At 34.3% G+C, this 23,517-nt stretch overlaps 2 protein-coding genes and 1 pseudogene across 4 annotated transcripts in view; 2 read left to right on the top strand and 1 right to left on the bottom strand.

The window, feature by feature from the left end:
* LOC120342480 (uncharacterized) overlaps positions 1 to 13,660 on the top strand; it is a 28,611-nt gene extending 14,951 nt beyond the window's left edge. The window contains exons 13-22 of one of the 2 annotated variants that reach the window (XM_039411320.2): positions 874 to 973; positions 1,521 to 1,605; positions 2,460 to 2,872; positions 5,986 to 6,092; positions 7,502 to 7,572; positions 11,036 to 11,105; positions 11,421 to 11,534; positions 11,923 to 12,038; positions 12,372 to 12,465; positions 12,673 to 13,660. In XM_039411320.2, coding sequence (XP_039267254.2) covers positions 874 to 973; positions 1,521 to 1,605; positions 2,460 to 2,872; positions 5,986 to 6,092; positions 7,502 to 7,572; positions 11,036 to 11,105; positions 11,421 to 11,534; positions 11,923 to 12,038; positions 12,372 to 12,465; positions 12,673 to 12,786 — 1,284 coding nt within the window. In that variant the 3' untranslated portion in view covers positions 12,787 to 13,660. Of the gene's footprint in view, positions 1 to 873; positions 974 to 1,520; positions 1,606 to 2,459; positions 2,873 to 5,985; positions 6,093 to 7,501; positions 7,573 to 11,035; positions 11,106 to 11,420; positions 11,535 to 11,922; positions 12,039 to 12,371; positions 12,466 to 12,669 lie in introns of both variants that reach the window. The other variant, XM_039411319.2, reaches the window with a different exon arrangement.
* On the bottom strand, positions 13,661 to 16,059 carry LOC120342481 (long-chain-fatty-acid--CoA ligase 4-like). Its single transcript, XM_039411322.2, has one exon. It carries the CDS (start codon positions 15,939 to 15,941, stop codon positions 13,911 to 13,913), a length of 2,031 nt encoding a protein of 676 aa, XP_039267256.2. The 5' UTR covers positions 15,942 to 16,059; the 3' UTR covers positions 13,661 to 13,910.
* Positions 16,060 to 19,253: 3,194 nt separating this feature from the next.
* Positions 19,254 to 22,671, top strand: LOC120343263 (long-chain-fatty-acid--CoA ligase 4 pseudogene; annotated as a pseudogene). The gene is made up of 2 exons (XR_013474889.1): positions 19,254 to 19,326; positions 20,445 to 22,671. The product of XR_013474889.1 is annotated as a long-chain-fatty-acid--CoA ligase 4 pseudogene (transcript).
* Positions 22,672 to 23,517: the final 846 nt, after the last annotated feature.

Genomic DNA, 23,517 nt, shown 5'->3' with positions numbered 1-23,517 from the left:
GTCCAACACCTAAAATGAAAAAATGGCAAATGGGTTTGCCAAATATAACAACTTTTCAAAAATGGGTTCGCACAGGTTCTGCATCCCATCACAGAATATATTGAAATCCGTAATGAGAAAATTTATATTCACATTTGATTCCCTATTTTAATCATAAGAGGTTTTTATTTATTGCGTTTTTGTTTCTGAACTGCTGTATAATTACTTGCAGCCACAGTTTAGCTCAATATTTTGTTATAAAAAGATGATACAAAATAGTTTGCATATTTACCATATTTTACGAAACATAAGGCACACTGGGTTGTAAGGTGCACCGGTGCTCAGATTGGGGTCTTGTCCATACAAAAGACGCAATTTTTGTAAGGAGTATTGGGTTACTGTACAAAGCTCATTAACCAAAAAAATTTTGATGGTTATTGTATTTTATTCAAAGGAAAATGTAAAACTGCGGTTTGTCCATAAAACGATAACATCTGTACTGCCTTATGTTTTGTGGTTCAATCTTTTCTGGTTCAATCTCAAAGTAAATTATTAACATATCAGAAAAAAGATATTACAGACTTGAAATGTAAACACGTTAATAAATTTACAATTTCTTTAACAAAATTTGATATTGAACCTAATTCAGCAATCTTCAAATCTTCTTTCACTTGGTTTGGTTAAAGTGAATTTTGGTAAATAATTCAATAGGAGATCAGGACCTTCAAAATGATTTTTCTAGTTTTTAATTAGGTTTTACTGATATCAGTAAAGTAAAAATGTTTATTCAATTACGGGGACTCCCCCTCCTCCAAAACGACACTCACTACTGTTTTTGAGACTAAATTATTTCAAAGTTTGTATTTGCAATAATGCCTGGTGTCGTTTTTGCAGATGAACATGCTTCAGTCTAATCCATCTACACTTCTCAATCGTTCTCAATCATTTCCTGGTCCGAGCAGAACTGAAATATCTTCATCACAAGAAAATGCAGGTTTGTTAATCACCAATACTCTTGATTTTCAGTATGCAAAACTCGGATTATCACAAGATGTTACAGTAAATAATCATTCAAATATTTTGAGGTCTTTTATTCCAGCTGACTAACGGTTTCTAATGGACCGGGATGACCAGAAACTATTCTGAATGCAGTTTGAAATAATATTTTTAAAAATGCAATATTTATTATATTTTAAACTGGATCCTGATAAACAGAGAAATTTGCATAAATCATTATTGTGCTGACAAAATCACTCTTTCTCATATATTTACTAAATCGAATAGTACCAATTTTGAAATTTATTGAAATATTCGTTTCGTTTTGGAGGTATCTCCCCATGGATTGCCTTATTGAAGCATAACAAGCATTCTCCATGAAATTATTGCAGGACGGAAAGCATTTCATTTCTGAAACGCATAGTTTACATCTGAGTCTTTATTCATTACATTACTTTTTTATGAATGGTTATTTCGATTAGAACATTTGGGGTCAGGTGTTTGCCACGGACATAATATAATTTTCAATATAATTTTACTTTCAGATACTAAGGAAACACCTGAATCAATATCTAAAAGTGATTTGCCAAATTCTGCAGACGAATCAGAAGTCAGTACTGACAGAAAAGGGTGAGTGATACTGCTTCTTTCTTTCTTTCTTGAGAGGATTTGAAATTTTCATATATGAATTGAAAACTGTAGATTAGATTCTGTATACCGGTATATGTCCATAGTAAATCAAATGTTGAAAATCCATGTCAACTTTTGTTCATGTGAACTTGGACTGTTAACCAAACTAGGTTCCATTATCTTTGCCCCCACATACATTTGCACTCACATACATTAGCACCCATGGACATTTGCACCCGTGTACAGTTGCACCCGCCGACATTTGTGGCCCCACAGACATTTGTACCCACGTTCATTTGCACCCGCGTACATTTGCACTCGCACACATGTTAAAGATGTCTCATCAGGATAATATATAAGCCCTCTCTCATCAAGGTAATTGTTTCATTTCAGAAATAGATATCTCAATAAATTTTCATTTTGAGCAATTTTACTGTCAGATAGTTGAACTGGATGCGTTTATCTTTGATAAATTTAAAAAATGCGATTAAATTTGATTTTCTTAGCTTTCCTTATATTTAGGATTTGATTTGATCAATTTTGTGATTGAACATCACCAAATTCATAACACAAATTCTGAGTTCATCATTAGAAAATGCTTTTTCTATGGCTGATTTCCTGATGGAATAGAAATGAAATGCTTGAGCCTTCCTCAAATAATATTCACTAAGGCACTCCTACAATATAATGAATTATACTCTCAATAGCTCCTCGTTATTTTTGTAGTCAGAGATCAATCTTCTATATTTCTGGGTCAGTGTCTGACTTTGGCATTGAGCAAGTTTCCTCATAATAAAGAGAAGACAAATTATTGACTTAAAGATCATTTATGACTGAATATTTTTGTTTTTCAGAGTTATAAATGATCGTCCATCCACAAGTTCTTCAGCACCAATGAACCAAGAGACTAAGTCTGAAGATCAAGCACCTGCAAATGACAATAATATTACATCAATTATATCAACGGAAGCAACGAACGATATGACAAATTCTAGGATTTCAAATAAGCCATCTACCAGTCAAGCAACTATGTCTCTCGATGCTGATTCGTCGCAAACTACTTTAAGTAACAAAAAATCACCAGTTATGACTTCGAAACAAGCTTCACCCACTTGCTCTCATCAAGGATTACAAGTTCCCATTGTGTCTTCAAGTGTCAAAAGTGAGAGTCAAACGACAATAGGAGAGAAAAATTTAGCTGTAGAAAATATTGAAAAAAATAATCCAGAGTCAACAGTACAAGATGAAGTTTCTACTTCTAATGATGGTAAGGTAGTCATTGTTTGTGTGATTGCTTGTAATTTGCCGGTTTGTCCTTCTATGTAATAGCAAGTACTGGTAAACCATAAACCCACCCACCACCTTAACCAGGATGTAGGAAATTAAGTAGTCTATATATAACTTAGCTTTAAGTTGTGTCATAATATGCTGCTGATGTGGCAAAGACTTTAAATCAGTGGTTCCCTAGCTTTTTTGTTAAATTCGTCATGTTTCTTTTTTGGAACTCTTTGTTCCTTCCCTTACTATGCATAAAAACTACTTCATTTGTTAATCTTTAATGGATCATTTGCTAGTGTATTGCATCAGTCACATGTCCCGTTTTTGTGCAGTTTGAGTAGTTTGTATATATGTGTTCATGAATGAGTGTTATGTTATAGTTACAATAAAAACTGAAGAATATTATTAATATTGCAGCGAATACAAAGCAAAATTTCTCTAAAAAAAAAAACTACAAAATTACTTTTTTTACAATAAAAAAACTGAAGAATATTCTTATTACTACAGCGAGTACAAAGCATAATTTCTCCCCAAAAAAAGCTACAAAATTACTTTGTTACATTACAATAAAAAAACTGAAGAATTTTATTAATTTTATTAATACAGCAAATACAAAGCATAATTTCTCTCCAAAAACTACAAAATTACTTCCAAGTTGGGAAATGTTGCCTCAGTTGGAATAGGATCGTAGGAATTAACATTGTAGAACAAAGTTAGCAAGAATAATATATTATCAAACACTCCTGAATTACCAGTGCCATATAATCTCTGTCAAGAGTGAAATGATGTTTATCATGATTCATTTATGCATGGCCCGTTAATAATGGTTCCTTCTTCAGGATTTTGTATAATTTACCCAAAATTTTTGGATCATGTTATGTTTTAATTTTTTTTTATATTTTCTTGTTTGATAATCATTTCGTTTTATTATTAGCTTAGTTTAATTACAACAAATTTACGGTGCCATATAATCTCTGTCTACAGTGAAATGGAGTCAGGATATTAAATATGCATGGCCCATTGATAATGGTTGGCTCTTAGGATTTCGCATAATTTAACCAACATATTTGGATCATATTAAATTTTAACTTTTTTCTTGTTTGATAATCATTTCGTTTTATAATTAGCTTAGTTTAATTAAAAAAAATAAATTACATTCTGATATATAGTTAGAACGACTTTTCTAATAAATCAAGTTATTAAAATTCATAGCATCAGTAGGTCCTTATCAGTGATGCTTAGACAGAACCTTCTGCAGAGTAGAGATGCAAGAACATTCCATAAATATATAAATCATTATTTTTTGTATTGAAAGTTCATCTTAAATGCCAAATTGTTCACTACTAGATTTTGTGAGACTATATAAGGTAAAAGTTATACTTGTTTATTGTTACGAACAAATTTTATTACTTTTGTTAGTCAAAGTCCGTGCAGAAATAAAATATTGACTTACAATAAAGTGAAGGTTGTGCTGTGCGCATGTCAACCGATGTCAATATTTGTCTTGTCAAAAGAGTACAATTGTAAATATACTCAGCGTATCTAAATTATTTGATGTCAAAGGAGTTTTCCGAGACAACCAGGTAGAAATGGCCTAAATTGAATAATCTATCATACATACTATGTTATGACTTGATATTCCTTAAGGTAAAATATTGAATTTTGGTCATGTTAAGTAGTTGATATATATCAAATTACGCGGCTACCCTAAAAGACTGAATAAATAAATTTTTCGATTACTTTTTCGGAAATAAAACTAACTTTTGTTTGTGTGTGGTTGTACCTAAAGTTTCAGTAAACTATGATGCTTTGCACAAAAGTTATGTTCTCCTTAGGAATATTTTCAAATGACCTGCATCCTATTTTTGGGGCCACTCTGTAGTTTGGATTTAGAATGCATGATTATCAGTGATTCGATTAGTTATCTGTTTTTACAGCATTCAGAAATCAAACGAGGGCGTTTTTAATCATACTGCAAAACTTCAATTGATGAATGTGGTAATTTTTCAAATCAACCTCTTCAAAATTATTCACCAAATACAAAATTTAAAATGTGAAATACATTTAATTTTGAATCTATTCGAATTGTTCAGGACATTCCTGATTGTATGGTTGCTTTTGTATTATAATTAATTATAATCTTTTCAATACCTGAATATGATACTTTAGTTTTATTGTGTATGCTTGGTTCTTTTTCAACATGTTGTTGTTATATATACAGCAATAACACCTGGTGTGGTCCAAAGTCCATGTGTGATTGTTATACCTACCCTTCATGGTACATTGGATATATTGTCCCCGTATGATTTTACACAGACTTATGTATGTTACAATGTCATTAGAATGGCATATGACTGTTGCCAATGATCCTAAGTTTTATGGATTTTTATACTGTTTTGATGCATTGGCATTTTTGCATTGTTACCAAACAATATGCTGAAGTAAAAGAATTTATTATATTTTACAGTAGTGGTCCCTAACCTTTTTTTTCAAGCGACACAAATTGTAAAATATTAATCTACAACTACATGCCAAACGACATGTAGTATTATTAGTCTGCAAAAGGCTTTACTTATACAAAATAGATGCTTACAAATTTTTGCGCTGTGATACCTCCCGCTTATGATATTACTATCGAGCGACACTTCAATACCAAATACAAAAGTTTACTAGAAAATGAAGACAATAACTTTTGGGTTTCTGTTGAAAAAGAAACCCAAAAGAGTTTTCAAGTGACCCAGTTTTGGGATGCGACCCATTGTTCTACTATATTGCCCACTGTTGGGAAAAAGTCCCTAAACCCTGAGTAAAGTCTCGCTGGCAGTTAGTTGATGTACCGATAAGTTTGGGTCATTCTATAGATGATTTTTGATAAATGTCACTCAAGTACAACTAGAGTTTAGAAAATTACACTCGAGCCTACTCAACACTGGCATTGACCATACATGTTTTACATATGCTGACTTTCGCTGCATCAATTATGTTTATTGAAATTTTTTGGAATTTAGGCCGAACCTGACATTTTAAATCTGATTTGCACACTTTTTTTGGTATATTTAATAGATCAAGATTTTATGATTAATTTGTTTGCTTCTTTTTTAGTTACTGATGCCACCAACATTGAGCAGTCTTTTGATCAGCCAATCAACACAGAGAATGTGGTTGTAGAAAAGAGGCGTGGTAGATCTCGGAATGCTGCTCCGAAAAGAGTAAGTGTATTTTGGAACAGTTTTGCCACACAATTTAAATACTAAAGTGATTTTTATTTTCTATTCATTCTATTTCTATCAGGTCATTTCTGATCTTATTATGGCCAACCCATATATATGATACATCCAATGATCCCATCTATAGACAGTCATTATTGCGAGGCCTGTGATCGGCCATACTAGTTGCACCAATTTTCTAATTACTGCATATAGATAACTGAAATACTGGTACATATTTATTTACTTTCTTAAACAGCTTTTTCGCACCCTATTGGGGTATCAAAGTTCTGAAGTTCAGATCTACATTTTTTTGCAATGCAATATCCAGGAAGTTGCCAAATGCTAAATTAGCATTTTGTTATTAATGAATTAGCAAATATTATTTGCATCTCTGTTTCCACAATTGCAAAGTTTGTTTGCGATTGTCAAACTGGATTTCAATTGTTCTCGTATGATTTATTTTAAGTCTATTTGTCAATGCTTATGAGCCGATTTTATTACTGGTCAAACTTTCTGAAAAGTAGTAGGCACGCAATTCACTTGTCATTGCTTAATCATTAACGTAATTACTTTGGTTTAATTTTACCTGGCCAATTTAGATGAATTGATCAGAGTCCCTTAGTTGCTCACAAAATTTGAAAGATGCTTTTGCAAGCAATGCAAGTAGCATTGTCCATAACCGAATTCTGTTTCCCATTCCATTTAATTTTTTTTTAAATCTGTGTAAATCAAGTACAAGCGTGCAACTCGCGGAAAAATTACCTGAATTTTTTAAAAGCATACTTGCAGTTTCAAACTTATTCAACTAACTTTATTTCTATATTTTCGCTGATGATTTGATCTCGAATCTGCTAGAAAATCATTATTGCAGGGAAGGCAGCAGTCTAAAGTAACTGTACTATTTTACTCGTGAAAAATTTATAACCAATTGGTATTGCCTGGTTATTGAATTGGTTGAGTTTTATTCCAATTGGCCATGTCCTTTGCTACGCATTGGCATTCAGCTTTTTCCTCAATATCTCATTATCTGTTTTTGGATTGGTGCCTTTCATGACCAGTCTTTCCTATGAACGGTTCATGTTTAAAAAATCCTACTCTTTTGATAATATTGTATATATAATCTATCACTACACATCACTGGATAAGTGAATAATTATTGTTAAAGATGTGATATTTTAACCCTTTATCATTATACCATCATTGTTTTTGATTCTGGAAATGTTTGGTTTTCAAATAATGAAATATTTTGAAGTTGCCTTGCGCAAATTTGTTATGACATTTATAGGGTGACAAATTTCCTAATTAATTCTACGAAAATGAAGAAAATTTATTTAACACTTGAACTTCTGTTCGTGTATGATTGTACCAAAAAGTTACGCACAAAAGTTATTTTCTTTGTCTTATTTCAGAACATGAAGCGCAGTGCAATATCTGACACCTCGATTGAAAAACCGTCTAAAAGGCAGTCAACGGGATCTAGGTATGAGTTTTAGTGCTGTCATGTTTTGTAGGTATTAATATTTTATGTAGTGTGCGCTGTAAGCGTTCAATGACCTTCTGAGGACTAAAACACAATAGATCAAAAGAGAAACTTGTGTTGGATCACAATGGTGTTTATGGCAATATGAAATTAAATGCATCTTTTATTTATTACAGTAGTGCATTTAAAACAGCCTTGTTTGCCCTGAGTAGACCACTAAAGGGACAATAAAATTTGAATAATGAAAATACTTGGATAGTAAAATTTTTAATACCGTGAATTCCAATAATTTTATATGTATAGGAGTCAGTTGTTTAAACAGTTTTGCTTGAAAGGTATGCAAAAGTGACATTTTTATAAAATACGATATGTTTGCTAAAAAGTCAAGATTTTTATATATTAATTAAAAGTCGCATAGATATCGTAATTTCGCTGGAAAATGGAACAATTTAAATTATCCAAAGTTGAAAATACTTGCAAAGGAAGTCTCAACCATCATGATATATGCATTTCTATAAGAGGGAATAAATTCATAAAGTAAATTAGTATTTTGAATTATAATCAGAATTTTATTCAATTGTTCATTGCTCAGACATATTTATCCTTTAATTCAGTCATTGAATGAATCACTATTAGTAAAATGCAATATTTACATTGGGCCCACTAGATAAACTGACTCTTACTGTGCTAGTTTGGACCCATCTGAACCAATCTCTGTTAACTTAATCATTTCGACATATAAAATTGCGCAATCGATCTAAAATTTGTTTTACAATGTTTGCAACTATCAATGTTATTTATTATGTGTTGTATAAACTAACATCTATTACTAAATCGTATTAAGCACACTTTGATAAGCACCTAAGATTGTGAAATAGGTCTAGTAAAAGTGTTTGGTGATATCACTGAAAGGGTTACCACATCATCTCAGATACAGTACGAATTGTTGATTAATCCTTCTTACAGGCTTTTTAAACAAAACTATTTCATGTTGGTGAATTTTCAGTGCTTTTTTGTTATTGCTCCACAATTAATTTTTTTTTCATCGGATTCTATTCGTCTCGGGTTAGGTTAGACAAGTTATAGCGGAAGCCGGAAGAAATCCCCTATTCTTTCTTCATTGGGATAAACAGAACCAAATAAGACAAATCAGAAAATAAGCTAGGGTGCAATAACACCATATTACCCAATATCCCATTAAAATTTAACAGCGACCTGATTGTCAAGAAAATGTGTTTTGAAACTTGTAAATAATTAAAGAATATGATAGAAACACATATGGCAATGAAAGCGGTTGTGAATACAAAAATTTGCAATTTCAAAACATTTTACATGTATGGGATGTCGCAACACTTAAAAAACAACTTGTACTAATCATAAATATAGATTTATCAGATATACCCAATTGGTAAAACTTAAGATTAAAACATTGTGAATACTTTTTCATCTTTACTCAAAAAGTCTTTTCCAAGAGCTTATTTGTGAAATTTCTTCTCACTGAGCGCTTAGAATTAAATGACATTGGCTTGTACCAATAGCTAAATGTCTATGTAGCCTTTTTAGCCCTTAGATAGATATTCTGTATATAAAATAAGAGACCATAACCTTTTTGCTTGTGCCAAGCGAAGGCACGCACTGAATGCATTCATTGAACAGTCAAAACTTGAACTTAAGAACATATGAAGTAATTGTATGGCACAGCCTTTGATACACACAATGTATTGAACTTTTTGATATCACTTGAATATACAACAAAGAAATTGATTCACTATATGCACTGTAAGTCTTCCCAGTTACAGATGGATAAGAATGAAAAGGCACATTTTTCAATCAACTGGGCTTATTATTGGTATCATTGTGGAGATCAATAAATATTTAGTGTCTTAAAATAGACCTAGAATGGTGATCAAAACCTAAAATCAAGTTAATGGTGTGATACTTAGGACTTTGACCTTTGTTATTGGAATTAAATTTCAAGAAATTCAGTCAGGCCACTTTTATGTATTTTGAGGTTACTAACGGTCAGGTTTTCATACCAGGAATCCCAATTCTGTGACGTTTTGCCTCAATTATATTGGCAACAACAAAACGGTTCATATGTCCACTTCATTTCCAATAAATTTAATTCCCATACACTTTCACGCAGCAGTCGTGCACAGCCACAATTACTACCTCAACTTATCCCATATCATCTTGCTTTGAATTTATCCAAGAGCTGCCTTTTTGCATATCACAGAATAAACATACAGGGTTGCCTATAATAACAGAATTCATAAATTTCTTTGTTACCTCTACGAAAATGAAAAAAATTTATTTAACACTGGAATTTTTGTTTGTGCATGATTTACCCAAAAGTTTCAGTAATCTTGGACGCTTTGCTCAAAAGTTATCTTTAGTATATGTCGTCTTTAGAATATGTTTCGAATCTTTTTTCAGAGGGAACTCTTTATACAAATATTGTAGTAAATATTCTAGTATGTTTATTGACCACAAAAGTTGCATTGGATAATATAATTATACAAATGTCTAATTTATGTTGTTTAAGTACTCTATATGTAGTTAGTATTGACAACATTACAGAACTTGTTTCATCGAATTTGCATCTCAATTTCACTTATTTCACATCTTCATTTCACTTATTAATTAATTAAATTAATTTTAAATTATATTAAATTAAAATAAATTATATCCTGGTATGATACTCAAATAAACATATATTTATTCCCTGGTGAAAGTGGCCTGATATTACGTTCTGAAATTTGGACTTTAAACTCTTAGAAGATGTTATCACTGTGAACATAGGTTACTTTGGTTCAACTTTTTCTAGACTAGCTATATAATATAAGTGTCATACCATAATGTTGCCATGTAAAAACTTTTGGACTTTGATTATAATGAAATCTGATAATTATTAGACATTTGCTTTACTTAGAACAAAGTCATTATTGTGGAAATAGATTACCCCAAGTCAACTTTTTTTTGAAGCAGTAAGTAGTTCAATAGTACACAAAACATTCATATTAGCTATATAATATGTAATATCAGACCATATAACCACATATCAATTAATTTCTTTTTTTGCTAGAGATGTATTTTGATTTTGGGCTAAAATTTATTTCCAATTTGTTGGAAAAAATGCCCAAATATTACAGATTTCAAAGTTGTATTTCCTATTTAGTGCAGTTTTCCTCTCATATAATATATGCATATCTGGTTTATAGTAAAGTATATTCACAAGATCATCTAAATTTTTTTACAGTCTGTCTTAGGTAACTTTGGCCAGAATCCATTTAATTTTGTATTATTTCCATGAGGTCATGGTGAAATTTTTAGTTTTGGACTTTGCACTTATCAGATGTTAGTATTACGGTACTTAGAAGTCCTCCTCCAGACATTGTAAACATAGTTAGATTACATCATTCACCATTCTTTTCTTATTACCATTCTTCTTTTAATATTTTAGCACACCTGTATTGTCAACTCTTAGACCTATTTCCCGTACTACCACTGAAAAGTCTACAAGAATTGTAAAGGTAAATTTGTCCTAAGACTGGGTGTTTTATAAAAGTTTTATCTGAACAATTTTATATTTATAAATTCTATATTATATCTCAATTTACTTTTTTTTTCATTTGAATGGACTATGCAGCTAAATTATGCCTTGCTTATCAATCACAATTTTCAAGCCTCACTTATTAGGGAGCATATTACACTTTTTGAATTGAATAATCAAAAAAAATCTTTTAACATCAATCCATTGTCTTCGAATAAAGACTATAGTATGTAACAATCGAAAATGGTTTCGCTTTGTTGTATCGGTTTTCACAGCCAAAATCTGTTGTTTTCAGATTGGTGACTTAGTATGGGGTCAAATGAGAGGTTTTCCTTCTTGGCCAGGAAAAATTGTGAAGCCTTCTGAAGTGCGTGGACTACTGCAAAGGGCACCTTTATCAGATGGAAAGGTAAATTTAAATTGATTTGTAAATGCATGCTTTATAATTCAATGTTCAACCAAAAAATTATTTTCATTCAAGTTTGGGTAATTGTGCAACATTTTAATTGTGTTAGTCACTAATGAGTCAAAATAATTCTAGTTCCAAAATGTCTTGTTATATCTCACTTTTTGAGATTTGATTAGCTGAAAGATCATTTATATTTCTAGACAGAGTCATTATATTTATTCTGCCTAATCTGGACTATTTTTTTATGCTTTGAGCATCAAAACACTTCTCTTCGTATTGTTATTTCATTGGATTCTTCAAATTTGACTAATAGGAATATGTATATTTTAAACCAGAAAAAAGTCTAATTGTGGCTAGATGTTGTGATATAATAAGCATTCTTTTTTAGGTTTGGGTAAAGTGGTTTGGTGACCATACTTTCACTCAAATGAATCCTGCTGATTTGCGTACTATGACTGAAGGTCTAGAAGCTCATCACAAGTCAAGGAAAAAGGGCAGAACAAGGTACATTGTATACTGTTTGATATAACAATAGGAATGAAACTCTACTCTACTATTTCTGATTGAGATATTAGACTTTACAGAGAATTATTTTACATAAATTCCTGTCATTTATACATTTTTGTCTTATCCTGGACAAAGTGATTTGCTTTCTCTTGAGTGTTATGTTGGGATACAGAAAGAATAGAATTGTTATTTTCGATAAAGCAAAGATATGCTATCAATTCACTGTATTTTAAAGGTAGAACTTTTAGGATGAAATTTTGCTTTCATTATAAACTGGGGTAGTCCAGTATACTGCCATTGCCTTACACTAATGTTCTAATCGTATTACAGACACCGTAAGATAAGCATTCATTTGGAAACAGCAATACAAGAAGCAGTCGATGAGCTGGAACAGCAGCAGGAACTAAAACAGGGTGGAAGCAAGGTTGGTAATTCGAAAATATTCTATTTATATCTTGTCTGTCATCTTCGTGTTGACATTTTTCAAAATATTCGTATGACCCGTTGTATGACTAACATTATGTTCTGTCCACTAAGTAGAATAATGATAACAAAATATTAATAGTATTGTTATGATCGGCAATGGGATTCACAATTTTTTTTTGCAAACATGTAAATTATGTTTCAGAAGCTGATTCCCCTTCCATCGACAAGTTCACATGGAGTTGTTCAACGTCAATCATTGGAAGCCGAAAGTGGTACTTCCTCACCAAAGCCTCGCAGAGGCAGGAAAAGAAAAACATGACAGAAGTCAGCCTACTTGTTAACATCTAATCTTACATAAATAAAGCTCTCGGTTTCGTGACATAGCATGCCTCCACAGTACATGTTAATAATTAACAAGGCAAGGGTGATTGGATGCATGCTTCTGCGTAGCTTATTAATTAATTATCTATTGCTGGATATATTGAGGTGTTTTTTTAATTTTGATGGATTCATCGAGCTTGAGATGATATGATACCAAGCTGGTCTGTCTATTTCATTTTCTTTGTCACTTGTAAAGTTTGACAAAATATGAAGTATTTATTATATTACAAGGTCTATTATGCTGTAATTATATATTTATCATAAAAATTTTGATAGTTTTTGGATATATTTTTTTAGTTATTATCGCTTTTGCTGTTTTTTAATGCTGCACTTTGGCTATGTGATGAAGAAATAAAATCTAGTACTATAGAAAACGCGAGGTATATACTACCAGTCGGATGTACTTTACCAAGCTTTGGTTTATTTTAATAGGACATGTCAGTCATTTTATTATTTGAAACTTTACCACGACCTTTCAATTGCCTGCGTTATCAGATGCAAGAATACTAATTACGTACCAATATTATTTTCATGTTTCCGAAACGATTTCAAGCCTACAATCATGTATTTTATTTTCTACCACCTCACGCACTACTTAACCTGGTTGAGGTTTACATTATTACTTTCGTTTGTACAGTAACTGTTATTTTGTACAGTAACTGTTATTTTAACTTATTTCTCCCAATTTTTTCCCCAAAATTCTATCACATACATATATTTTTGCTCGCTATTCTACTAGCTTTTATATCTGCTGTCTACTTTTCTCGTCATTAACTTTCAAGAAACTAATAAAATCAAGTTTTGAGGCATAATTGTTGGATTTCGAATGTCTTAATTTTATTTGCAGATTTATCACAGATTTTAAAAAATGATCTTTGGATAGATTGTGTAATCTTAGGACAAAGCACAAAAATGTTGTAATTTTACAGATCAGATGAACTATGTATATATAATATGAACTTATAATTTAAGAGATACACAATAAGAAACTAAGCAATTGCAGTTATGAAATGTGACGGGACATGGTATTATTATGAAGCAAAATTACAATCCAACTAAATTCTAAACTGTTTGTTTTGAATGGGGGAAGTTCTCTTCAATTTTGGCGGCATAGTGTTCAGTAAGAGCTTTGCGTTTTAGCTTAAATGCTGAAGTAATTAGCCCTGCCTCTGGCGTCCATGGCTCCGGCTCTACAGCCATTTTTTGTGGAATTTCAAATTTTTGAAGCTTTGCGACTTTACATGCTTGCAATAGCGCTTTTTTCATTTCCTGCTCCATTTCTGAATTGTTGCATAGTTCCTCCATGCTTTTTGAATTTAAACCTTTGTTGGCAGCCAATGCCATGAAGGCTTTCTCGTTTGGCACAATAAAAGCCATCGCGGTTGGGTGCATTCCATTTGCATATATCCAAACATTGTCCATGAGCGGTGATGCTTTCAATTTTGATTCAATGTTTCCAACAGCTATGTATTCACCATGTGACAGTTTAACAAGATCCTTTTTCCTATCAATAATCTTTAGGCTTCCATCATCTAAAATCTCTCCAATATCGCCTGTTTTAAACCATCTCTGGCCATCTTCATCAACATAAAAATCTTCTGCAGTCTTTTCTTCATTTTTATAGTATCCCTGGGAGATGATTGGTCCTCCGATCCACACCTCTCCCTGTGCATGAGGCTTGTTTGATGGGAAGTATCCACCTTCTTCCCACGAAACAAGCTTTATTTCTGCACTTGGGATTGGTGGACCTACGGTTCCAGTTGAGTGATCTGTTAAGACTTGTGTTATTGTCCCCGCCCCACATGTTTCTGTTAAACCGTACCCTTGTCCTACTGGACAGCACATACATACATTCATGAATCTCTGTGTTTGTGCATCGAGTGGTGCCCCACCACATAGCATAGCTCGTACTCTGCCTCCAAGAAGTCCTTTCGTGTTTTTGAATACAAATCTGTTGAGTGTCGGAGTGTCTTGGCCATGTTCCACACAGCTGAGTTTGTAGTTGTATGCATAGTGAAAAACATTTTGTCGGATAAAACCAAATTCTTGAATGGCTTGCATTAATGCTTTCCTCATGCGTTCCATTATTTCTGGCACAGCAGCCATCAGAGTTGGACGTAAGACACTTGCATCTCCTTTTGTTCCGGACTTTATCCTACTTGATCTGTCGGTCAGTGTTAAAGGTGAGGAATAACCAATTCCAGCGCCACCACAGAGCAGAATTGTTTCTGCTGCAAGCTCCAGTACGTGGGCTAAAGGTAGATATGCGATATATGTGTCTTCTGTTGAAAGGTTGGGAATACGAGAAGATATACCGGACATTGCAGCGACAAAATTTCCATGACTTATCATCACTCCTTTTGGGTTCCCTGTTGTTCCACTGGTGTACATAATAATAGCAAGATCGTCAGCTGAGGTCGACTGTCGTTTGATAGTTTGACCCTGTGGAGAGCTACCAAGGTTTTCAACTTCGGGATAGCTTTTCAACTGAATTTCATCCGGGATGTCTGCAACTTTGTTTCCTGAATCTACATAGATAATTGTTCTCAAGCTAGGCAAACTACTCAAGCAATTCTTCAACTTGGTCATTAACAGATTTCCACTGGTAATTACGCAATGTGCCTCCGTTTGATTTAGTGCATATGTAATTCCATCTTCGCCCAGCGTTGCATATACAGTGACGAGTGGAAAGTTGTATCTGAAACATGCTTGCGCGGCAATCATCCATTCTCTTTGCGTTTCCAAGAATATTGCTACATTTTGACCTGGTTGGACACCGAGCGCTCCAATTCCCCTGGCAAGATTTTCTACTTTCAAGCTTACTTCTTTCAAAGTCAACCACTTATAGTCACCAAATGTTGCCTTTTTGAATACTTTTCCGTCTGGCTGTTTTTCGTCGGCTTCTGATAGCAGTTCTCTTGTTCCGAGAGATTGGCAATTTCCATATTTTCTGACAGCGACTTCAAAAACTCGATCGATCGTTCGTTCTCCGTCGTAATCCGACAAAACAAGATCGTTAAAACTTTCCACGCATCGATAGGGAGAACCCGGGTCGTTGCTTGTGGTCGGCTTTGCCCTCGTCTTGCTAGACATGTCTTTTTAACGGTCAGTTAATATTAATTATTCAAATTATAAATACCTGAAAAAAGGGTCCTAGTATTACTACTCTGACGTTATATTTCAAGTCGCAGATTTAGTACATGCTACCCAACCGCCAAACGTAAATTGCAATATGAATGGTGTCCGTCTACGTACACGTTATATATATAGTATTGTCAGTTTTTAACAAATACACGAGGTTCGAGAAGACTTTGTACAAAGCGTGCGTGTACCACATGGTGTGAAGAATCAGCAGCCTTAAACGGCAGCTGACTTGAACTGATAAGACACGCAGCTCAAATGTGATTGTAAAATGTATTCCAGGCAAGAAATATCACTCTAAGCGCGACCTTCGGCCGACTGTTTTCGCACTTTAATTTCGTTAGCGCTTTTATTTTGAACGGCAACGCGTGTTCTTTTGGACTTTGTATCTATCGTCCTATGTTGTAGTGAAAGGAGAGAGTTCACGCGCGGAAAATTGGGTTACTGTCGGTCAAACAGAACAGAGAGTGAATGGGTGCACGACTAAATAGCGCCCATCGTTTTCTGATGGAAACGACCATTGTAGTACATATTGTCATTTACATAATAGTACAACACGGAAAGGCCTGGAAACCAGATATAATGTATAAAAAATCAGATTGATTGGGTGGAAAACGTACCTTTTATAAATAAAAACACGACAGTGGAAGCACGTATAACTTTAATTTAGGAGAATAAACAAGTAAAGAACGCATTAGTAAACGCATAAAAAATGTACGGCTACTGGGAACAGTCAAATATGAAAGTTGTGGTTGTTGAAAAAGAAATCGCGAATTGAAAAGTTTGTCCAATTGATGGTTAGGTTAGGTAAGAAATATAATCATAACTCACAAATAGATATATATATATACCGTGTTTCCCCGAAAATAAGACCTACCCTTAAAATAAAACCTAGCCCGAATTTAAGAAATAATATTAATATAAGATTATAAGCCCTTCCCTTAAAATAAGACCTAGTCAATAACGCGAATTTTTTTTGATTTTTTGACCTAGCCGATAGCAAGATATCTCTACTACAAGTTTTAAATGATTGATAATCTATGTTTTGCAGCTATTTTGAATAAAAACGTATTATTTATATATGGAGTAAATGAATATCGGTTTTCATATTTTGTATATTTGAAAATCTCGTAATTCTCTACTTTGTAATTTTGTTTTTGATAAATGAAATATAAGACATCCCGAAAATAAGCCCTAGTGGTATTTTTCGGAAGAAAATTTAAACGAGAATATCGGTCAGAGACCGAAGACTTATCGATCGAAAGTTAGGGGATCCAAAACAGCGCTCTTACTCCATAGTGACACCTTGTGTCCCATCACTAATTAATTAATAACTCTCTAATTATAAGACATAATTCGCCCAAAATCAATAGGCTCCTGGTCCGAAATAAAATGAATGCACATGCAATTTGCATTTGCAATTTGGATCAGATTCAATCTCGCTTTCGTGAGATATCACGTGCATCTAACAGACATACAGACAGACATACAGACCTTTTAATATACTTACCGATTAAAATCAATAAGTAATAAGACCCAATCTTATTTTCGGGGAAATATATATTGATACCGAGTGCCGATAAAGCGCAGAATTTCAGCTTTTTTTCAATTTGCCGCCGACAGAATACCTTTTAATTTGATTGGGTACACTCGAAATCGGGGGCCTCTTTTTACACACTTTGCAGTCGAAGGTACGGGGAGGTTAGGCCAGCTCTGCATTATAGGCGCATATATAGGCATTGAATACTAAATTGTAAACGAAGCGACTCATTAATAAATATATGTACAGTCTGTCACCGGAATATAAGGTCATTCAATATTTATAATAAAATGACGATTCCAGAGTTAGATCAGACAATGGATCATCATGTGTGTAACAAGAGAGTTATGCTCAAATATATGGACACGTAGCGTCACCCAATGGCAATAATTTTGATGGCGTCATAGCGAAAAAAAGTAATAACCTTCTGGAGAAAATTTTATCTTTAACCACTAAAAATTTCAAAGCAATTGGTCCAGTATTCGAAAAGAAAAGCAATTTTTTAAAAATGATGGAGACAAATTATAACAATAACAACACAAGAGAGCTATGCTCAAATGTATGGACACGTAGAGTCACATAATTTTGATGACGTCATAGCGAAAAAAAAAGTAATAGCCTTCTGGAGAAAATTTTTATCTTTAACCACTGAAAATTTCAAAGCAATTGGTCCAGTATTCGAAGAGAAAAGCGACTTTTTAAAAACGTGTCAAAGAACAACAACAACAACAACATAATATTGAAACGATCGTTATGTCCACTACGTGTCCAACAAGAGAGCTATGCTCAAATATATGGACACGTAGCGCCACCCAATGGCAATAATTTTGAAGACGTCATAGCGAAAAAAAAAAGTAATAGCCTTCTGGAGAAAAATTTTATCTTCAACCACTGAAAATTTCAAAGCAATTGGTCCAGTATTCGAAGAGAAAAGCGACTTTTTAAAAACGTGTCAAAGAACAAGAACAACAACAACAACATAATATTGAAACGATCGTTATGTCCACTACGTGTCCAATAATATTGAAAAGATTGTTATGTTCACTAAACGTGTCTAATAAGCTGGATGAAATATTATGGTGGTGGGAGACGGGCATGCATTGTCTGCAGGGGCGTAGCCAGGAATTTTCAAAGGGGGGTTCTGAAATTTAAGTGCTCCCGAAGTACTATAGTAAATGGCGCACAACCTGAACATAGTATGTGTACCAGGTTAAGGTTCAGGTTGTGCGTCATCTTGGTACACATACTTTAGGAACGCCGAAATTTGTAATTGCCAAGTTTGACCGTAAATATATACTACTACGTTTGACTGTAACAAGGGGTCTGGCCGGAGGCCGCAAAACGCGAGTTACGAGATGAGATGTTCTGAAAATTGCTATGTGTGATACAGAATGTTTTTAGAAATCGAAACTGAATATGTCAGTATTCGCCAGGAACAACGGCTTCAAATGAAAATTGCGGACTGAATGGATGTTTCCCTGAGCGTCGACTTCCTTGTTTACTTTGTGACATTTGCCAATCAGCAGATGCATAGAGTGACGTTTTGAAGAATATACACCGTACTCTCATTGGTTATGCATGCAAAGCCTCATTCTAGTGGTGAAGTTGAATCAAGCTTCGTAGAGCCATAAAATTCCTATGCTAATGTGACACCACACGATAAGAAAAAAATCTCATTATGAAGTAACAATGGTATGCAAAGATAATAATACATCTTTTTTGTTTTCAGTTTTTCAACAGGCGGTGCGGTGTAGGCGTCAACCTCTTCGTAAAGTAGTCTGATACAGCCGTTTTTTGGTAAGTTCTGCTAGGTACAGTTAAGTAATTTAGACTGATCGCAATATAGGCAAAAATCATAAGGTCAGAGGTTTCTGAACGATTTCAACTTAGTCGGCCAATTCAACTGAAGTTGCAGAATTATAGCGCTTGGGCTAGAATGAAATTATTGTCCAAAATATTATTTTCTAATTCATTAGCTCTCACGTCTTCCACCTAAAATCAATGATTTTATGCGGCGGAAACGATAATAATGATATCCGCAGCAAGAAGTAGGCTACCCTCAACGTTTACCTATTTGTGTGAAAGATATGAAGTCCAAGCTCATTCCGAAATCGTTGTTATTCACAATAATCTAATATACCCAAAGATATATTTTTATAATCTGCGTGCAAAACGGTGTACAAGCTCACGCATACATGTAAAACAGCATTTCACTAATTTGTAACAAAAATTAAAGTACATTTCTTATGCTTTTCCCTCAGTAAAGGATAATACGTGTAAACATTTTTTTTAAATTTTGATGATTTTTTGATTGAGTATTTACCTCGACTAGCTCTATACAAGGTGTGGTTCGCTATATCATCAGCTTTCCCTTTTCTCAGGGATAAATATGAGAATCCTATCAATATTTTGAGTCGATTAAATAGCATTTCATTAAGATTAAACTGTTCAAATTATTTCATTTAAACAAATTTAGTCTGTGTCTGCCAGGGTGACAGAATAATACTCCCTCAGAAAGTTCCACCCCACCCACAAACAAGCAGAATATTCTCTGACAACTGGAAGAGAGGCCGTGATTCGCCATATGATTAAGCTTATAGTCTTTCCTCTTCTCCGATAACACTATCGTATAGTGATAAAAAAAATTGCTGGGTGATATGCGCACATCAAGTACATTTTGAACTTCGACGTGCAAGTATCGTATTTTTTCGGGATATCAACTTTCAAGTCCTAATTTTTTAAACAATTATTTGAAAAAGCGTATTCGACGCAATAATATTTGCATTAACTTATTTCCATATATTCCGTGCCATGAACGTTGGAATGGTTATTTTCATGACGAAGTCTTCCTAATACTAATTTAATTATAGGGTATCTGTTAACATGCAGCATTGATGTATTCTTCTTTTTTACAGATTCTTCCGGAGCTAGATTTAAAAATGCCTAGGGCAAAGCCAACCAAGCCAGGCGATCCTGGGTCGTCATATCGATGTGTAGAAAGTTTTGGTAGTCTCATGTTCTCAAACTATGATGGCGAGCGAACCATTGATAAAGTGTTTGAAAGAGCAGTGCGTAAATTCGGAAATAATCCTTGTTTTGGAACTCGTGAACTGATTTCCGAATCTGATGAAGTGGTACCTGGTGGCAAGGTAATGAAAAAGGCGACTTTCGGCGATTACAAATGGGTGACACTTAATGAAGTCAACACAAAAATAGAGAATGTTGCAAAAGGCATTGGGGCGCTTGGTATAAGTGCAGGACAAAATGTTGCTATATTTATGGAAACACAAAAAGAATGGATGATTGCAGCGCAGGCATGCTTTAGATATAATTTCACTTTAGTTACCGTGTACGCGACCTTAGGCGAGGAAGGAATTACATACGCTCTTGCCCAAACTGAAACACAATGCGTTATAACAAGTGGAAATCTTTTGGCGACCAAATTAAAAAACTGCTTTGCTAGTTTGCCACGACTCAACACCATCGTGTATGTAGATACAGGTAATGACATCAGTGGTATTCCGAACAATGTCCAAACGAAGACTTTCGCGGAAGTTGAAAATCTGGGAAGTTTAAGAGGTCAAAATATCAAACGCAAGCAGACTGCCCCCGACGACTGCGCGATCATCATGTACACAAGTGGAACAACTGGAAACCCGAAAGGGGTCATGATCAGTCACGGAAATTTCGTGGCGGCCATGTCTGGAATATCATCCAGAATACCTAATTTGTCGCCAAATGATACATATATTGCATACTTGCCTTTGGCTCATGTGCTCGAGCTGGCAGCTGAATCGGTGACGTTGTGCGGGGGTGCCAGGATTGGATACTCTTCTCCGTTAACAGTCACTGACAAGTCTCTCCGAATAAAACCGGGCACGAAAGGAGATTCGTCGGCTTTACAGCCAACTTTGATGGCCGCTGTTCCAGCAATCATGGAACGCATGAGGAAGACAATAATGCAAACTGTTGGTGAAGCTAACTTTCTTAGACAGGGTTTATTCAACTTTGGCTATTCTTACAAGCTCGGGTGCGTGAATAATGGTCAAGACACGCCTATTCTAAATAGAATTATATTTAAAAACACAAGAGCAGTTCTCGGAGGTAAAGTTAGAATAATGCTGTCAGGCGGTGCACCACTTGATGCTCAAACTCAGCGTTTCATGAACGTCTGCATGTGTTGTCCCGTCGGGCAGGGGTATGGATTAACAGAGACTTGTGGTGCTGGTACAATAACACAGGTCTTAACTGACCATTCAACTGGAACTGTTGGACCTCCTTTGCCTAGTGCAGAGTTCAAACTTGTTCCATGGGCAGATGGCGGTTACTTTCCAACAAACAAGCCCAATCCACAAGGTGAAGTGTGGATTGGGGGTCCCATCGTTACTCAAGGTTATTATAAGAATGAGCAGAAAACAGCAGAAGATTTTCATGTGGATGAAAACGGCCAACGTTGGTTTAAAACTGGTGACATTGGAGAAATAGCGAGCGACGGGAGCCTCAAAGTGATTGATCGGAAAAAGGATCTCGTCAAATTGTCGCATGGAGAATACATTGCCGTGGGTAATATTGAATCCAAATTGAAAGCGTCGCCTATGGTTGACAATATCTGGCTATATGCCAATTCAATGAATCCAACATCAATGGCTTTTGTAGTTCCAAATGAGAAGGCGTTCAGGGCGCTAGCGTTATCTAAAGGTATCACGTCTGAAACCATGGAAGAGATATGTCAGAACAAGGGCATGGTCAAGGAGATGGAACACGCAATTAAACAAGCCAGCGATATTGCCAAGTTGCAAAAATTTGAGATCCCACAGAAATTGTGTCTGGAGCCGGAACCTTGGACCCCAGAAGCAGGGCTTATCACCTCGGCTTTCAAGTTGAAGAGAAAAGCACTAGAGAGTCATTACGCAGCAAAAATAGAGGAGAACTTTCCACATTCTTGAAAAAATTATCAAAATTCGTATATTTGAAAACCAGTCATATTAAATTTGCTATATCGTTTCGTGTAATTGTTTAAATATTTGGCATTTTATTTTTGTTTAAAAGTTACCGGTTCGCTCTAAACACGTTTTGATTGTAGTTTTTAAAAGTTTTTGTGTATTTGAAAGTATTTGAAATTCTAAAGTTCTTGTTCAGTAATTGCCTGGTTATTTTGCCGAGTTCTTCAGCATTACAAGAAATACGATTCACCGCTAGAGTATCCATTTTCGAGTCCGAAAACAACTGTAAAATTATATGTATGGCATAGTTCTAGGGAATTTTATGCCTTTATCCAGCGGTTCCCAAACTTTTAGTTCGTGCGTCGCCACATTATCAGGGAAAAACTCATGACACTTACACGCAAAAAATTGCTAAGTTTAAATAAAACTCAATTTCGAGATCGTTAATGTGTACTGCATGTCTTTTAAAGTTTGTAAACATGTAGAATTAAGGAATAAAGGCAAAATGATGAGCTCTCAGCGTTTTTGAATTGTTGTCCAGGCGCCTGTGATATCTGTTCGACTTCAGAATATTTAGTCGACTTATTCCAGGTTGCAGTGGATGCAAAATTCACAGTAGCTTACATGTACAAACAATATATAATACCGGATTCTGCAGCATTATTCGTAGTCAACTTGAGCAAAACCTTGAAACTGATGAAAAACGTAACGTCTCGCAAACAACAAAAATCTTTTCCTCGCCAAGTCGTTTTCTATTTTCCTGATCTATGTTTAATATTTATTCCTTTTCGTGCGTAAGTACTTATGGCTATGCCATCAACAGAATTACGAACAAGAGATTGATATTCAAATATATGGACATAATGACCAAGACTAAAATCGCACACATAAAACGTATCCTTTAGAGCCCACAGAAATTTTTGAAATACATAAAATAAACGTAATAGCCTTCTAGAAAAAATATTACAATTTTTAACCATTGAAAATTTCAAAGCAGTTCCAATAGGTGAGAGAAGTTATTTTTTCACAACAATAACAAGAAAAT

The sequence above is a fragment of the Styela clava genome, chromosome 3 (genome assembly GCF_964204865.1).
Source record: "Styela clava chromosome 3, kaStyClav1.hap1.2, whole genome shotgun sequence".
Lineage (NCBI taxonomy): Eukaryota > Metazoa > Chordata > Ascidiacea > Stolidobranchia > Styelidae > Styela > Styela clava.
The sequence above is the reverse complement of the archived record's forward strand: the minus strand, read 5'-3'. Positions and strand labels throughout refer to the sequence as shown.